This window comes from Penaeus japonicus, unplaced genomic scaffold (genome assembly GCF_977035675.1).
Source record: "Penaeus japonicus unplaced genomic scaffold, GWHDUDI00000001_assembly GWHDUDI00000032, whole genome shotgun sequence".
Taxonomy (NCBI): Eukaryota; Metazoa; Arthropoda; class Malacostraca; order Decapoda; family Penaeidae; genus Penaeus; species Penaeus japonicus.
Window position 1 is genome coordinate 25,855,650 of NW_028234434.1, and position 17,500 is coordinate 25,873,149.

At 42.0% G+C, this 17,500-nt stretch overlaps 1 protein-coding gene across 2 annotated transcripts in view; it reads right to left on the reverse strand.

Moving 5' to 3' along the window:
• LOC122256546 (transcription cofactor vestigial-like protein 3) overlaps positions 1–17,500 on the reverse strand; it is an 80,634-nt gene that overhangs the window by 41,344 nt on the left and 21,790 nt on the right. The window contains exons 2-3 of one of the 2 annotated variants that reach the window (XM_043021329.2): positions 16,618–16,932; positions 15,560–15,695 (exon numbers count right to left, since the gene is read on the reverse strand). In XM_043021329.2, coding sequence (XP_042877263.2) covers positions 15,560–15,695; positions 16,618–16,932 — 451 coding nt within the window. The remainder of the gene's footprint in view (positions 1–15,559; positions 15,696–16,617; positions 16,933–17,500) is intronic. The other variant, XM_043021330.2, reaches the window with a different exon arrangement.

Below are 17,500 nucleotides of genomic sequence, written 5' to 3' on the forward strand. Positions count from 1 at the left end.
TGTGTCACACAAAAAGAACAATAAATCAAATAAGCATAAAATCACCTTCATTTGCATATCATGTGCGAATGTTCCGTGACGTCACAGGTGTCGGTCTAGCAGGTGCTGGGGAAGGGGTGAATGGTAGGGGGGGAGGGGGGGGGGGTAGGAGGGAGGAGGAGCAGGAGAGGGGAGGAAGAGGGAAGGAGGGGACAGGGTGGGGTATAGGAGGGGAGTAAGAAAGGGGGAGAGGCAATGACACAGACCACCAGGCAGCACAGATCAATAATTAAGTAATAAAAACGACAATTCATTCAGAGAGGAGTTGGCAGGAGAGGTGCGTGTCTAAGTGTATGTGTATGTTTAAATCTATTTTAATAGTTAGTATCCGTATTTCTGTTACAAAACACCGATGATGCAATAACACTACCGTACTATTATTACAAAAATACTTATCATACGCCATAGATGCGTCATTTCGAGCTTATAAGATATCCATATATATATATATATATATATATATATATATATATATATATATATATATATATATATATATATATAAAGATAAAAATACATATTACTTGAAGGACTACAAGCTATACTATCATTCACAAAATCAGATTTTAGATTTTTTTCTTTGTTAATCATCTGTGGGTCTATCTCATACTATTTTTCATTTTTTTTCTTATTAATTGGTATTGCTTTTCCGGTTTATTGGGTAACATTAATAGTTGTGCTTGTAGTTATAATATCTGAGTTAATAATGAGTGATATAGTTTTGCTTGTACCAATACAAGTTATTATCATGATGTTTATTTTATCATTTATCATTATCGTCATTTTACCCTTACTGTTAAAATCATCACAGTCATTTTATAGGTATCATTATCATCAGCATCACAGTCATTCTATAACTATCATAATCATCAATATCCCAGTAATTCCATCATTATCATCATCACCATCACTATCATATTAATTTCATCATTACAATAATCATCCTCATTCTCGACATCATCACCATCACCACCACTTCTACTACCATTTATCACCTACAACCATCTCTCATTATCTGCATTACAATCAACCTGTGTCTTTTTATCGCTTTGATCACCCCAACCTCCTGCACCCTCTGCGTCTAACCAGCTTCGCTACGCCAAGGGGTACCAATGAAAGGCTATTGTCACGTTCGAGTCTGTGTAGCCACGTCCTCTTCCCCTTCCCCTTCCCCTACCCCCCTCCCTTACCCTCCTTTTTAGTCTCTCCTATTCCCTTCTCCCCTACCTACTGTTCTTTTTAGTCCCTCCCCTCCCCTCCTCTCCTCCCCTCTTGGCCTTTTCTCCTTCTCTTTTCTCTCCCTCTTTCTCTCTCCTTTTATCCTTCACTCCTTCCCCCTTTATCTACACTACCCCTCCCCCCACCTACCCTCCTTTCTAGTCCCTCCCCTTCCCCTCCTCTCCTCCCCTCTTGGCGTTTTCAGTTTCTCTCTTTCTCTCTCCTTTTATCATTCACTCTTTCCCCCTTTATCTACACTACCCCCCCACCTACCCTCCATTCTAGTCCCTCCCCTTCCCCTCCCCCCACCTACCCTCTTTTCTAGTCCCTCCCCTCCCTTTCCCTTCCCTTCCTCCCCTCTTGGCGTTTTCATTTTCTCTCTCTCTCTCTCCTTTTATCCTTCACTCCTTCCCCCCTTTATCTACACTACCCCCCCACCCACCCTCCTTTCTAGTCCCTCCCCTTCTCTTCCCCTCCCTTCCTCCCTCTTGGCCTTTTCTCTTTCTATCTCTCTCTTTCTCCTTTTATCTTTCCCTCCTTCCCCCCTCTATCTAAGCTGTTCGTGTTCTGTCAGACACCCTTTTCGTTCTATCTTTATTTTTTATATCTATCATTTTCCTTTTATTTTTTCTTGTTGGGGTTATTTTCTTTTAGTGATATAGTCTTGTTCTATTGTCTCTTTATGCTGTCTAGTTTTCTTTCAATTATTTGTATTTTTTGTATCATAGTTTTGTTTTATGGCCTTGGATGTATTATATAACGCTCAATAAAGTTCAATATGATTTACGATGCCAAATCTGATACATAAAATCCAATGAGGCATTATTCTCCGTCAACATAACCAAACATCACATTCTTATCAAAATCTCATTTTATTACAATGACGCGAAATAATAAACCACGGTATATTGCCATCCTCATTACCATATCATCATTAACGAATCAAAATAAATCAAGATACATCCCGTTAATCGCATCGTAATACAATTCTAATCTTTACCTACAATTAAAACGACATCTAACTACCCTCCCCACCTCCCCCTACCATCCCCACCTCCCCCCCCACCGTCCCTCTCCCAACACCTCCCCCACCTCCCCCTACCGTCCCCATCTCCCCTACCTCCCCATCCCACTCCCAACACCTCCCCTACTGTCCCCACCTCCCCACCGTCCCTCAGCTACCCCCTCCCCCTTCCCCCTCACCCCTCCCCTCTCCCAACACCTCCCCTACCGTCCCCAACTCCCCCACCTCCCCCTACCGTCCCTCTCCCAACACCTCCCCCACCGTCCCTCAGCTACCCTCTCCCCCTTCCCCCCTCCTCCTCCTCCTCCTCCTCCCAATCTGCAGCATCACCTGGACACTCGTGTTGGTCAAGTGTGATCTTATCCCCTGAGATGAAGATGTGCTAACCCGCTCACCCTTGGGTTGCCCGCGGTCACACCTATGTCGTGTGTAGAAGGGCTTTGGCCACACCCGTTTCCAGTGTGTGTGTGAGAGAGAGAGAGAGAGAGAGAGAGAGAGAGAGAGAGAGAGAGAGAGAGAAAATGTAAGTGGTATAGAGATATATATGTGTGTGTGTGAGAGAGAGAAAGAGAGAGAGAGATGTGTGTGTGGGGGGGGAGGGGGTATAAGGAGAGATGTGTGTGTGTGTGTTAGACAGAGATAGAGAGATGTGTGTGTGTGTGTGTGTGAGAGAGAGAGAGAGAGAGAGATGTGCGTGTGTGCGGGGTATGTAGAGAGATGTGTGTGTGTGTTAGACAGAGATAGAGAGATGTGTGTGTGTGTGTGTGTGTGTGAGCGTGTGTGTGTGTGTGTGGCAAAACCCGTCCCTTGTAAGGGAGATTGTGGCTATATCTGGTTCCGTATATTTATGAGGTTGTGGTTACACCTGTTTAGTTCTCTGTGTGTGTGCGTGTGTTTTATGTGTGTGTATTTATTTCCATGTGCGTATGTATAGTTGATACTTATGATTCTCCTGTGCGCATACCGTTCTTTGCAATGCCTGTTCTGTAGATATTTCCGCCTTTAGTTTCCGATGTGTGCAAGACTACAGTCATATACCACGGCCATTGATGAATCCGGTTTCAGTATCAAAAGTTTCACTTAATTCCAAAGAGAAATTAAAACCTTTTTTTTTCTAGATACGCATACCACACACAAACGCATACCACACACAAACGCACACATACACACACAAACACACACAAACGCACACACACACACACACATCTATCTATCTATATATATATACATATTCACACACACATCCACATTCATACACAAACATAAACCCCCCACATATATATCTATCTATAATAAAATCCATCTCTAAGTCCCCGTGTCTGCAAGTGTAAGTACCTGTGTGCATACAAGCTTGACGAAGAAGCCTGTCAGCGGTCTGATTAGTCTTTAGATTTATAACATGTCTCGTCTCATCCCTGAGCGCTGGACACCATTCTTGGTCCGGGGATCATCTGTCGCTGGTTTTCGTGTTACAACTGACCTCAGGCTCTCTCTGGTCCTTGTTCTTGTGCTTTGTTCTTGTGCGTTGTTCTTGTGCGTTGTTCTTGTACGTTGTTCTTGTGCGTTGTTCTTGTACGTTGTTCTTGTGCGTTGTTCTTTGGGTTTTCGTGTTACAACTGACCTTAGGTTCTCTCTGGTCCTTGTTCTTGTGCGTTGTTCTTTTGGTTTTCGTGTTATAACTGACCTCAGGTTCTCTCTGTTCCTTGTTCTTGTGCGTTGTTCTTTGGGTTTTTTGTTTTGTTTTGTGTGTGTTTGTTTGTTTGGTGTTCTGGTGTCTTTGTTCTTTGTTTTTGTTGTTTTGTTCTTATGTTGTGTTCTTTATGAGTTGTGTCCTTATGCTGTGGTTTGATACGCTGTTCTTCTTTTTTTCTTTTTTTCTGTTCTTAAGTCTCGTTTCTTATGCACTGGTAAATATATCGTGTTCTTATGGCCTATTCTTAAATTCTCTCTTCTATTTATGTCTTTAAATCTTCCCTTCTTATTTTCTCTGTTTTTAATGTCTGCTCTTACGCCGTCTATTATCATCATTATCATTATTGTTATTGTGATTATCATTATCATTATTATCAGTCACGATTATTATTATCATCTTATCATCATTGCCATTATTATCAATCTCATAATTACTATTACTGCTATCATTACTATGACCATAATCATTATTGTTATTATGATCATTATCATTATCTTATCATTGTCTTTATTGGCATTATCAATCAGAATTATCATCGCCGTCATTATTAGCATCATTATCATAATTGTTATTATTGTTATCAGCATTATCATTACCGTTATCATTATCATTATCCTTATTATATATCCTCGTTGCTGTTATCATTACCGTTATCACTATCATTATCGTTACTACATATCCTCATTACTGTTATCATTACCGTTATCATTATCATAATCGTTATTATATATCATCATTACTGTTATCCTTACAGTTATCATTATCATTATCGTTGTTATGTATCCTCATTACTGTTATCATTACAGTTATCATCACATTTATTATATTTATAATTACTCTGGCCGCTCTATGTGATAAAAAGCTGCTTAAGATCATGTAATGCAGCGTCGTCTTCGAGTGGCGTCGAATATTGAGGATAGGAAGTCAGTTGGGCGGGAGAAAAGGTCGGGTGGGTGGGACAGGAGGTTAGGTGGGCGGGGTAGAAGGTTAGGTGGGCGGGATAGAAGGTTAGGTGGGCGGGAGAAGAGGTCGGGTGGGTGGGGCAAGAGGTCAGGTGGTGGGGCAGAGGGTCAATTAGGTCAGGTGGGTGGGACAGGAGGTTAGGTGGGCGGGATAGAAGGTTAGGTGGGCGGGAAAAGAGGTCGGGTGGGTGGGACAGGAGGTCAGGTGTGTGGGATAGAAGGTTCGGTGGGCGGGAAAAGAGGTCGGGTGGGTGGGACAGGAGGTCAGGTGTGTGGGATAGAAGGTTCGGTGGGCGGGAAAAGAGGTCGGGAGGGTGGGACAGGAGGTTAGGTGAGTGGGATAGGACGTCAAGAAGGTGGGGCAAGAGGTCAGGTGGTGTGGCAGAAGGTCACTCAGGTCAGGTGGGTGGGAGAAGAGGTTGGGTGGGTGGGACAGGAGGTCAGGTGGGTGGGACAGGAGGTCAGGTGGGTGGGACAGGAGGTCAGGTGGGTGGGACAGGAGGTCGGGTGGGTGGGAGAGAAGGCTAGGTGGGCGGGAAAGGTTGCCAGGTGGGTGGGACAGGAGATCAGGTGGGTGGGAAAGATTGCAAGGTAGGTGGGACAGGAGGTCAGGTGGGCGGGAGAAGAGGTCAGGTAGGCGGTCGTCTCACACCTTCCTCAGTGACGGCGGGTCGGAAAGGTCACCCAGAATTATCTCCCACCTGGGTGTCCAAATCATAATTTCCTTTTTCCTTTTTCTTCTTCTTCGCTTTTCCTTCGCGCTCCGAGATCCGAGGTCGTGCATGATTAAGGAGTAATCCAGAACGATCCGAATGATTCGATAAAGATTAGGTGCTTTACCAATCGATAGAAAGCAAACTTAGAAGAAGAGAAAGCATCAAACATCTGCCACCTCGACGGACCACCCACACTGATAGCTGGCTAAAAACGTGTGAACACTAAGGCTCATATCCCCATAAGCTTCTTAGGGAATACGATCCCTAAGCGCGACGCTCTTCCAACACTGGTTTGATGACTTCAAAACTAATAAGGGTGGACAGGTTACAAGGACCCCTGCCGAGCTAATGAGGCTCCGTTCAATACAGCCTAAAACCCTATTGACGCTCGTGGGACTTTCACCCATGCTGATCAGCCAGGGCATTGTTGTAGTCCCGAACGAGTGGGACTCCACTGCGCCCGACCAGTGTTTTAGCCTACGATAACACGGGATCATTAAGTCCTCACAATATTAGCTCTCGACGCCTTCCCTGAAAGGACCCCGACGCGCTATTTATCCCACTCGACGTCGAGGGAGGAAGTCGAGGTGTTAAAATCATCACCCATGGCTTTAAAAAAAAATAAAATAAATAAAATAAACAAACCGTCGGAGAAATATGGCGGCGGCTACGTCGTTAAGCGCCATCTCCCGACGGATCACGAGCTTGTCAGGCTGTCATATAAACGTTTCGAAAACAGCGGCGACGCGGAGGGCTCGTGGCGTCTAAACGTCTAAGCTCAGTTTGTCCGCGCGTCGTCGAGGTTGATGTCGGATCATGAATGGCTCCGGAGAACATGAATGAACACTTACTCTCACACTTAGCCGCGCTTGAAAACTTCTTTGTAGACCGGTACTTAGCAGATACAAAATAGATACGCAATTTATCCTAATTGTGATAATACTGATGTATGTTGCCACAAAAAACTGCTCTTGATTGACTCTCATTATCACATAGTTTGAGAGTGACTCAATGCAATATATTGTATACTGTTGCAATTTCCATCTTATAAAGATATAACGGATAAAATCATTATTTAAAGCTGGTCTCGGGGAGTTTTGTTTTTTGACTATCTTATTCATAGCTTTTTTATTAAAAGAGAGAGAGAAAAGGAGAGAGAAAGAGAGAGAGAGAGATAAAGAAAGAGAGAGAGAGAAAGAAAAAGAGAGGGAACGTTAAAAGAAAAAGACCAGAAGACAGACACGGAGAAAAAAAAAGAGAGAGAGAGGCAGACAGCCAAACACATAAAGCAACAAGCATGCAGACAAACGGAGGCAGAAAGAGAGAGAAACAGGAGATACCAAAAACAGACAGACAGACAGACAAGCAGAGAGATTTCCTTTGAAGCCTGGACTGCCGCCGTCAAGTGTTTGGTCAAAGAAGCGATATCGCTGATAAGATATGTATCATTCTCCATATAAGGTAGCGCAGGCTGACGATAACTAAACTTAGTGACCAGCTTTCTCTCTCCTTGCTACCCAGCCTTCCCTTTTATGCTTGCGTGCGCTCGTCTGTGTATTTCAATTTTATTCTTCTTTGTGTGTGTGTATGTATATGTATATGTGTGTGTATATGTATGTATATGTATGTAGATATATATATATATATATATATATATATATATATATATATATACATATGTATATATATAATATATATAAAATATAATATATATATATATATTATATATATATATATATGTATATATATATATATATATATATATATATATATATCTGTGTGTGTGTGTGTGTGTGTGTGTGTGTGTGTGTGTGCGTGCGTGTGTGATTATTATCTTATTTCTTATTTTATTTTTCGATTTATTATATATTCACTTTTCGTCTCACGCTTCATATCTCATTCATATCTCTCTCTCTCTCTTTTTCTTTTTTCTTCTCTCTCTCTGTCACATCATTCTTGTCCTCTATTCTTGTTTTTCTTCTCTTTCTCCTCCACTGGTAAATATATTTTTGAAATTATTTCTGACCATATTTTTTATCTTCGTTTTTGTCTGTCTGTGTCTGCGTCTGTGTTTGTGTCTGCCTCACCCTTACCCTCTCCCTCTCCCACCCTCCCTACCTAACTAACCCTTTCCTCTCTCTCTCTCTCTCTCTCCCTTCCCCTCTCTCTCTCTCTCTCTCTCCCTCTCTCTCTCTCTCTTCCCCCTCTCCCTCTCTCCCTCCCCCCCCTCTCTCTCCCCTCTCTCTCTCTCTCCCTCTCCTTCTCCCTCCCTCTCTCTCTCTCTCTCTCTCTCTCTCTCTCTCTCTCTCTCTCTTCCCTGATCCTCTCTTCAACCTTCCTTCTACCTCCCTCTTCCACTTCTATTCTCTCTTTCATTCACGTTTTTTCTTATATTCACACTGTTTATCCCTTCCTTACCTTGGCTAATTTACCTTTCCCATTTCTAACCTACTTTCGTGTCCCTTGGATGCAAGAGTCAACGAGAGAGAACACTTTCACATTCCCTTTCCCACCCTGTCTTTGCTCCCTTTCCTTTTGCCTTTATCTTTCTCCCTTTCGTTCATGTATTTTGTTGTTGTTTTTTTCTCTTTCTTTGTCTTTGTCTGTTTTTGTCTTTGTTTCTGTCTCTGTCTCTCCCTCTGTCTCTGTCACTGTCACTGTCTCTGTCTCTGTCTCTGTCTCTGTCTCTGTCTCTGTCTCTGTCTCTGTCTCTGTCTCTGTGTCTTTCCTCCAGCGCTCCTACCTACCTACTTACCTACCTACCCACCTACCTACCTACCTACTTACCTACCTACCTACCTACCTACCTACTTACCTACCTACCTACTTACCTACCTACCTACTTACCTCCCTACCTACCTACTTACCTACCTACCTACTTATCTACCATCTTTATTCATCTCCTGCTAAGAACATCAAAACATTTCATCCGAACATATTTCACTCTGTCGCCATAGCTTCAACGTAAGAGAAAGACAAAGATAAAAAAGAAAGATAAAGAGAGGGAGGGAGGGAGGGGGAGGGGGAGAGGGAGAGGGAGAGGGAAAGGGAGAGGGAGGGAGGGAGAGGGAGGGGGAGAGGGAGGGAAAGAGAGAGAGAACGAGAGAGAGAGAGAAACAGAGAGAGAGAAAGAGAAAAAAAAAAGAAAAAAAAGAATAAAAAAGAGAGAGCGAGAAAGAAAGAAAAAAAAGAAAGAATGAGAGAAAGAAAAAAAAAAGAGTTACCGAGAAAGAAAGAAAAAAAAAAAAAAGATCCGATCGAGGGGTGAATCTCGTAGAAGTTGAAACATTAGAATAAAATAAGACATCGTTTAATCCGGGGAAAACAAGTCTGCGTGGAGAGCCATAAAAGCCGGGGCTCTCCCTTGGTGAGTGAGCATTTGATGCCACCCCGTTCGCGGACAAGATTTAGGCTTACATAAACTATCAGAAGCACGCCCGTAAATGCTACGTTTCCAAATTATAAGGTAGTAAAACCGCTCTTATCTACCGGTACCCAAACCTCGAGGGTTCTCCAGCTCCTTCCTCCCCCTCTATCCCTCCCTCCCCTTGTCTGTTCCTCCTACTCTATTGTCCCCCCCCCACCTACCTGTATCCTGTACCCCCTTACCCTTCTACTCCTTCTACTCATCCACCTCCCCACCCCAGGATATATACTACCCCCCTCCCCCCTTCCCCTTCTATTCATCCACCTCCCCACCCCAGGATATATACTACCCCCCTCCCCCCTTACCCCTTCCATTCATCCACCTCCCCACCTCAGGATATATCCTACCCCCCTCCCCCCTGTCCCTTCTACTCATCCATCTCCATATCCCAGGATATATACTACCCCCCTCCCCCCTACCCCTTCTCCTCACCCACCTCCCTACCCCAGGATATATACTACCCCCCCTCCCCCTTACCCCTTCTACTCATCCACCTCCCCACCCCAGGATATATACTACCCCCCTCCCCCCTACCCCTTCTACTCATCCATCTCCCTACCCCAGGATATGTACTACCCCCCTCCCCCCTACCCCTTCTCCTCATCCACCTCCCCACCCCAGGATATATTCCTCCCCCCTCCCCCCTACTCCTCCCCTTCCCCAAAAAATCCTTGCTTCAGATGATGTATTTGTCATGAATCTTCTTATCGGGACATCCTGGCCAAATATACAAAGATCTTATCCCTCTCCCCCCCTTCATTCCCCTCCCCCCCTTCAACCGCCCCCTCTCCCCAATGGAAGAAAATGATAAGATATGATATTAATGAAAGTGTGAATAAATAAGGATTGTTATTATGACTATATGATGGTGGGACATGAGGCGAGATAAAGATATATATATTTCGTGTGGTGTTTCGTGTGTGGGAGGCCATACGCATGATAACGATTATCATACAGGTAGGAATAATGATAACAAAAACAATAAAACAGCAAATGAACATATAAACCAAACATAGAAAGTCAAACTAATGCAAAAAAAACGGCAAGCACAAACAACACCCAAATGCACATATACAAAATAATAAAAAAAATATAAAAAAAAGGATAATGAAAAAAACACAAATTAAAACTGAATTATATCAAAACAGATTTTTATGAAAATGAGATTGTCATATTATACCAAAGTCACCTATTAATAGTAATAATGATAAATCATATAAAGATAAGGATAATGTTGGTGAATGTGATGATAACAATAATGATAATTACTGTGATGATAATGATTATCACCAAACAGCATCATTACCATTAGCATCATTATCATCATCATAATTTTCATTATCATAATCTCTATAATCATTGCAATCATCATTATTTTTATCATCATTATTATAACATTGATAATAACATCAATAATATCAATAATGCAATTGATAACAATAATAATGGTATTAATGAAAATCAACACAATATCTGTGATAAAATTAGAGGTAATGATAATGATAATAATTATAGTAACAATAATGATAATGATAATAATTGTAATGATAATAGTAATAACAAGAATAGTAATAATGATAACAATGATAACAAAAATGATAATAATAATATTGATAACGATAATAATACAATAATAATAACAATAATGATAATGATAGTTATAATAATAATAATAATAATAATAATAATAATAATAACAATAATAATAGTAATAATAACAATAACCATGATAATAATAATGCTAATAATAGTAATAAAAAAAATGATTATAATAATAATGCTAATAATAGTAATAAAAAAATTATTATAATACAATCACAATAATAATAATAATGATAATAATAAAAACAACAATAACAACAATAAAAAAAATAATCATAACAACAATAACAACAAGAACACGAATCCCCACCACCAACAGCACTGCATAAAAGGCTCCGATCACAAACTCGAAAGCTCGACCGTCGAATACACAGGAGATTCCAAGTCCTTTTCTTATGGCCGTAAATCTACAAGTGTCAACGACCAACTCCTAAGGAACCCCCATGTGTGTTTGTGTGAGGGGGGGTTAGGGGGGAGGGTTGGGGGGTTGGAGGTGGGGAGAGAGAGGGGGGTGGGAGAGAGAGGAGGGGGGAGGGGGGTGTGGATAGAAAAGGATGGAGTTAAGAAGAAAGATGGATGAAGAAAGAGAGGAAATGCTGTGATGGGTCGTGGATGGTGTAGACATAGTGTGTATTTTATTTATTTTATTATTTTTTTTTTTTACTTTTTACTTTCTTTGTTTGTTTGTATGTTTGTTTGTTTGTTTTCATGTGTTTGTCTTTGTCTCCTCACCATCCTCTTCTCTCTCTCTCTCTCTCTCTCTCATATCTCGATCTTTTCTTTCTGTCTCTCTCTTTCTCTCTCCCTCCCTCATCCTCCCTCTCCTTCCCTCTCTCCTTCCCTCCCTCTCTCTTCCCATCTTTTATCCGTACGACCCTTCCTCCTTTCCTAGTGTTTCTCCATTCCCCTCGTTCGCCTGTTGTAGTTCTTATTGCCTTTTTTATCTTCTTCTTCCCCTTCTTTTCATAATCATTCCATCTTATTACGTCTCTCTTCGCATTCTCGCCCCTACTCGTACGTTTAATAACCATAATTTCTTCCCCGAGTAATTCTACCATAGTTACCCCTTTCTTCTGGTCTCTGTGTTTGATAGTTTCCGATTTCTATGTTTCATAAATTCCCTTCTTGTTGTGCAGAGATAGATGGGTAAATAGATGGGTGGGTGGGTGGATGGATGGGTGGGTGGGTGGGTGGATGGATGGGTGGGTGGGTGGGTGGGTGGGTGGTTGGGTGGGTGGGTGGGTGGGTGGGTGGGTGGATGGATGGGTGGTAGGGTGGATGGATGGATGGATGGATGGATGGGTGGATGGATGGATGGATGGATGGATGGATGGATGGATGGATAGGTGGGTGGGTGGGTGGATGGATGGGTGGGTGGGTGGATAGGTGGGTGGGTGGATGGATGGATGGGTGGGTGAATGGGTGGATGGATGGATGGGTGGGTGGGTGGGTAGGTGGGTGGATGGATGGATGGATGGATGGATGGATGGATGGGTGGGTGGGTGGATGGGTGGGTAGGTGGATGGATGGGTGGATGGGTAATAGGGTAGGTGGATGGATGGGTGGGTGGGTGGATGGATGGGTGGATTATGGGTGGGTGGATGGATGGATGGATGGATGAATGAATGAATGAATGAATGGACGGATGGATAGATTGATTGATGGATAGATATATAGATAAATAGATAGATGCATACAAATAAATAGATAGATTGTTATGTAGAAAGATAGATACACTGATTGACAAATAGATGGGCAAAAAGGTAGATAGACAGGGCGATAGGCACGCATATATATTAGATGGATATATAGATAGTTAAGAAATGATATGATTAGACAGATAAAGGAATATAGTGATAGCCAGAAAGACAGATAGAAATTAATAGCCAGATATATACATATATATATATATATTTATATATATATCTATATATATATATATATATATATATTGACAGATAGATACACAAATTGATAGGTGTGAACAGATATGAACAGATGGATAGGTAGATAGACAGATTGATAGTTAGATAAACAGACATATAAATGAGTAGATAGACTGCTAGAAATAGACAGAGACAAATAATCGTCCACGCTTTTAATGAAGTTTCTGGGCTCTGTCCTAGCAACGCCCCCCCCCCACATCCTTTGATTCCGGTATATTCCTTCGTCGTTTTAATAAAGGTGATTTTTTTTATCCATAATCGCATTATCTTTATTGATTCACTTTTTTTTTCTAATAGAAATTTGGAGCGATATTTGCTTTTTCCTTCATACTCTCTTTCTTTCTTTTTTCTTTCTTTATCTTTTATCTTTTTTACTCTCTTTCTTTCTCTTTTCTTTCTTTTGTTTTTTTCTTTCTTTCTTTTTTATCCTTCTCTTTCACTCTTTCTCTTTCTCTCTATCTCTCTATCTATCTATCTATCTCTCTCTCTCTATCTCTATCTGTAGTTCCATCTCTAAGTCTTTATATCTCTTTATATCTATATCTATATCTATATCTCTCCCCCTCATTACCCCTTCTCCCCCTCCCCTTCTCCTCCCCCCTTCCCCCTTTCACCTCTTTCTTCCCACGCCTGGTCATTCGTTTCTTAATCCACTCCCCTCGCCATTCCCCAAAGCACTTCCCCCTGTAGCCAGACCCCCCCCCCCCTCTTTCCTTCTGTCTCCCTCCTTCTGTCTCTCTCTTCCCTCCTATCTCCATCTCACTTCTTTTTTTAATCCCTTCCCTTTTTTTCTATTGCATCTTCCTCTTCCTTTATATCTCTTCCCATCTTCTATTTTACTCTCTTCTTCCCTCCTTCCTATATCCTCTTCCTTCCTACTTTTCCCTTTCTTCCTTCTCTGCCTATTTTCCTCCCTCCCTCCCTCCCTCCGTCCTAAACACCCATCCACCCATCCACCCACCCACCCACCCACCTACCTACCTTCCCTCCCTCCCTCCCTTCCATCCTTCCCTCCTACCTCCTCCCTCCCTCCCTTCCATCCCTCCCCCCTCCTTCCTCCCTCCCTCCCTCTCCCCCCTCCCCCCTCCCTCCGTCCCTCCTCCCCCTCCCTCCCTCCTACCTCCCTCCCTCCTCCTCCCTCCCTCTTCCCCCCCTCTTCACCATCCCCCACTTTCCAGGCAATATTCCCCGGCACGCGCCCCCAATCACACAGGTAATGTCCAGCTAATCAACACTGGATTATGAACTCCGCCGCTTCCCTAATCCTCTCGGTGATTCGGTGCGAGTAAATCCCATTTAGAGAGGCAGATTGTAATCTCCATTGTTGTGGGAAATAGGAGGGCGGAAGGGAGGGAGGGAGAGAGGGGAAGGGGGAGGGAGAAGGAGAGGGTGAGGGAGGGAGGAAGGGAGGAAGGGAGGAAGGGAGGGAGGGAGGAGGGAGGGGGAGAGGGAGGAAGGGAGGGGGAGAGGGAGAGGGAGAGATAGATATATATAGAGTGAGAGAGAAAGAGGGAGGGAGAAGGAGGGAGGGTGGGAGAGGGAGAAAGAGGGTAGGAAGGGGGTGGGGAAGCGATTTAACCCCTACCGTTGGAGGGTTAATAGGGAGGGTGGGGGTGATAGGGAAAGAGAGGGGAGGGGCGGTGTTGCTTAATAGGTGGAGAGAGAAAGAAAGAAGGGGTGAGAAAGGAAGGGAGAGTATGAATAGATGACTAGGAAGCTATCAGATTTTTATTTCATTTTTCTGATTTCTTTTTTCTTTCTTCCTTTCGTCATCATCACCATCATTATCATCCTCACATCATCGTCATCATTATCATCATCATCCCCACCATCCCCATCCCCAACACCACCATCCTCATCATCACTTTTCCTCCTCCTAAATGAACTCCAGACCTTTCTATCGCGTAAATAAAACAGCAAACAAGCACACGCACAGGGTTTCCACAGGTCGAGCAGGTAATGTAATGAAGTCATTAAGCGGAACAGGTAATCCAATGTTATGAACGGCCGTCGTCCTGGGAACTGTACGGGTTACTTCTACCTGCTAATAGTTCAATAATGAACAATGGTAATAGGTAGAGTTTGGTAAATGATCGTTCAGATAGTTTAGTTTAATGCATAGTAGGGTTGGTAATAGTCTCATGATAGGTTATAGTGATAGAGATAGTGGTATGATACATATTGGTAATCGTGATCGCATTTTGAAATACTAAAATAACTTCACGTGTGATACTGATACAGCGCAAGACGATTGGCAATAACTTCCCGACGAAGACATAAAGCTTCAAAACAAAGAGCTATCTTTCTAGGGCACAGACATAACACAAGGCAAAAGACACCACTCAGAAACGACCCAGACAAAGACACCACTCAAAGAGGACACAAGAATAGAATACACCACTCAAAGAGGACACAAGAATAGAATACACCACTCAAAGAGGACACAGACAAGACAAAAGACTCACTCAAAGAGGACACAAACAAGACAAAAGACACCACTCAGAAACGACCCAGACAAAGAAACCACTCAAAGAGGACACAAACAAGACAAAAAGACACCACTCCAAGAGGACACAAACAAGACACCACTCCAAGAGGACACAAACAAGACACCACTCAAAGAGGACATAAACAAGACAAAAGAACACTACTCAAAGAGGACACGAACAAGAATAAAACAACACTCAAAACGGTTACAAACACAAGACAAAAGAACACTCAAAGAGGACACAAACAAGAATAAAAGAACACGACTCAAAGCGGACACAAACAAGACAAAAGAACACTCAAAGAGGACACAAACAAGAATAAAAGAACACGACTCAAAGAGGACACAAACACAAGACACCACTCCAAGAGGACCCAAGACACAGACACAAACACCAGACGACCACCACCAAAACGCCCTTCAGAGAGGAAGGAAAGAACTTACCTTTGGTGGACTTGCTAAAGGACTGCGTGAGGGCTCGTGAGAAGTGCTCGTCGACGGCCGTGGCGAGATCTCCGCTGAAGTACGTGAGGACGACGCAGTTCGCAGAGATGTAGTGGGCATCGGCATGTTGTTCGCCCTGTGAGGAAAAGGAGGGTTAGCATTGGTTGGAATAGAAGGGTTTTAGTTGGTTGTAAAAGGAGCGTTGGAATTGTGGAAAAGAAGGGTTTGAGTTGGTTGTAAAATGAGGGGTTAGCATTGTGGAAAAGAAGGGTTCGAGTTGGGTGGTGAAGGAGGGTTAGCATTGGTTGTTAAAGTAAAGTTGGAATTGGTTTAACGTTAAAGGAGGGTTGGAGTTGGTTGGAAAAGAGGAATTGGAATTGGTTGTAAAAGTAGAATTGGAATTGGTTCTTACTCATTAATGACTGTGAATGGCTAAAGAAAAATATTGAAAGAAAAAGAGTTATGTTATGTTAAGTCTTGTTGGTTGCATAGTATGAGCTAATTTATGTTTTATCTTATTTTGGTTGTTTAGTTATTTGTTTATGTTATGGATTTTATCTCCATGTGTCTCGTGATATTGCATGATGTCCATTGATAATGATATTGGTAAAATGTCAGTTTATTTTACATATGACTAAGAGGACTTTTTTTTATTCTTTTCTATTTTTTCACTGAATAAAAGCAATTATATATCTACGACTCGTCTTTTCTTGAACATACACATGTTTAATTATGCTTCGATTGGCATGAAGTATGTAATTAGAAAAAAAGATTAATTAGTACCAGACAACCAGATATTAATGAATGAAATTTGGTGACCAAAACGCACGTAATTATTTGCTTGCAGATCATCAGCAGAAGCATTCTTCAACATTGTATTCAAATAACTTAATTAACGATTTTATACTTAATTGGTTTAAATATCGGTGAGTCTTTTACACTTAATATATCAAATACTGGTAATTATTACACTTAATATCAGTTACGTGATTTTTTATTTTTCCAACTGGAAGAAGAAGAGAAAGAAGAAGAAGAAAAAAAAAATAAAAGCAACACACCTTCTCTTCAGATTTCGTAGTATGTGAAACAGCCTGCTGCTGCTGTTGTGTCTGCTGCTGCTGCGAGGCTACAGGAGAGGAACCCGCATGCGCAGCTGCAGCAGCGGCAGGGGTTGCGGGCGGCGCTGTGGGCGTGGGCGCGACGACGGGCGCTGTGGCTGTCTGTGGGTTGGGGAGCGCCGCCGTCGCCGCACTGCTGGTGGACGGCGAAGAGAACTGCTGGTGCTGCTGTTGTTGCTGCTGTTGCTGTTGCAGGTCGGGTGTGGGCGGCTGTGAGGCTCCTCCTCCGCCCGCCGCGTCCTGCAGCCGGTACTTCTGGGGGGGAGACGGTCCTTGTAGTGATCCGGGCGAAGGTTTGGTTGGGGGGCGTAAGCGGTGGGTGCGGGGAGGTGGTGAGGCGGATGGAATGGCGTCTTGTTTAGATATGCTTCGTGTGTGAGTGTGTGTTTAGGTGTGCTTGTGTGTGTATGACTATTGGCGGGTACAATACATTGAGGTAAAGATAGTGTACAATTCATAGATATATGTATGATTATATATATGTATATATATATGTATATATATACATATATATATACATATATATATATTTATATATATACATATATTTACATATATATATACATATATATATATTTATATATATACATATATATTTACATATATATATATTTATATATATACATATATATTTACATATATATATATATATATATATATATTTATATATATACATATATATTTACATATATATATACATACATATACATATACATATATTTTTACATATATATACATATATATATATTTTATATATGTATGTATATATATATATATATATATATATATATATATATATATATACATATACACGTTTATATGA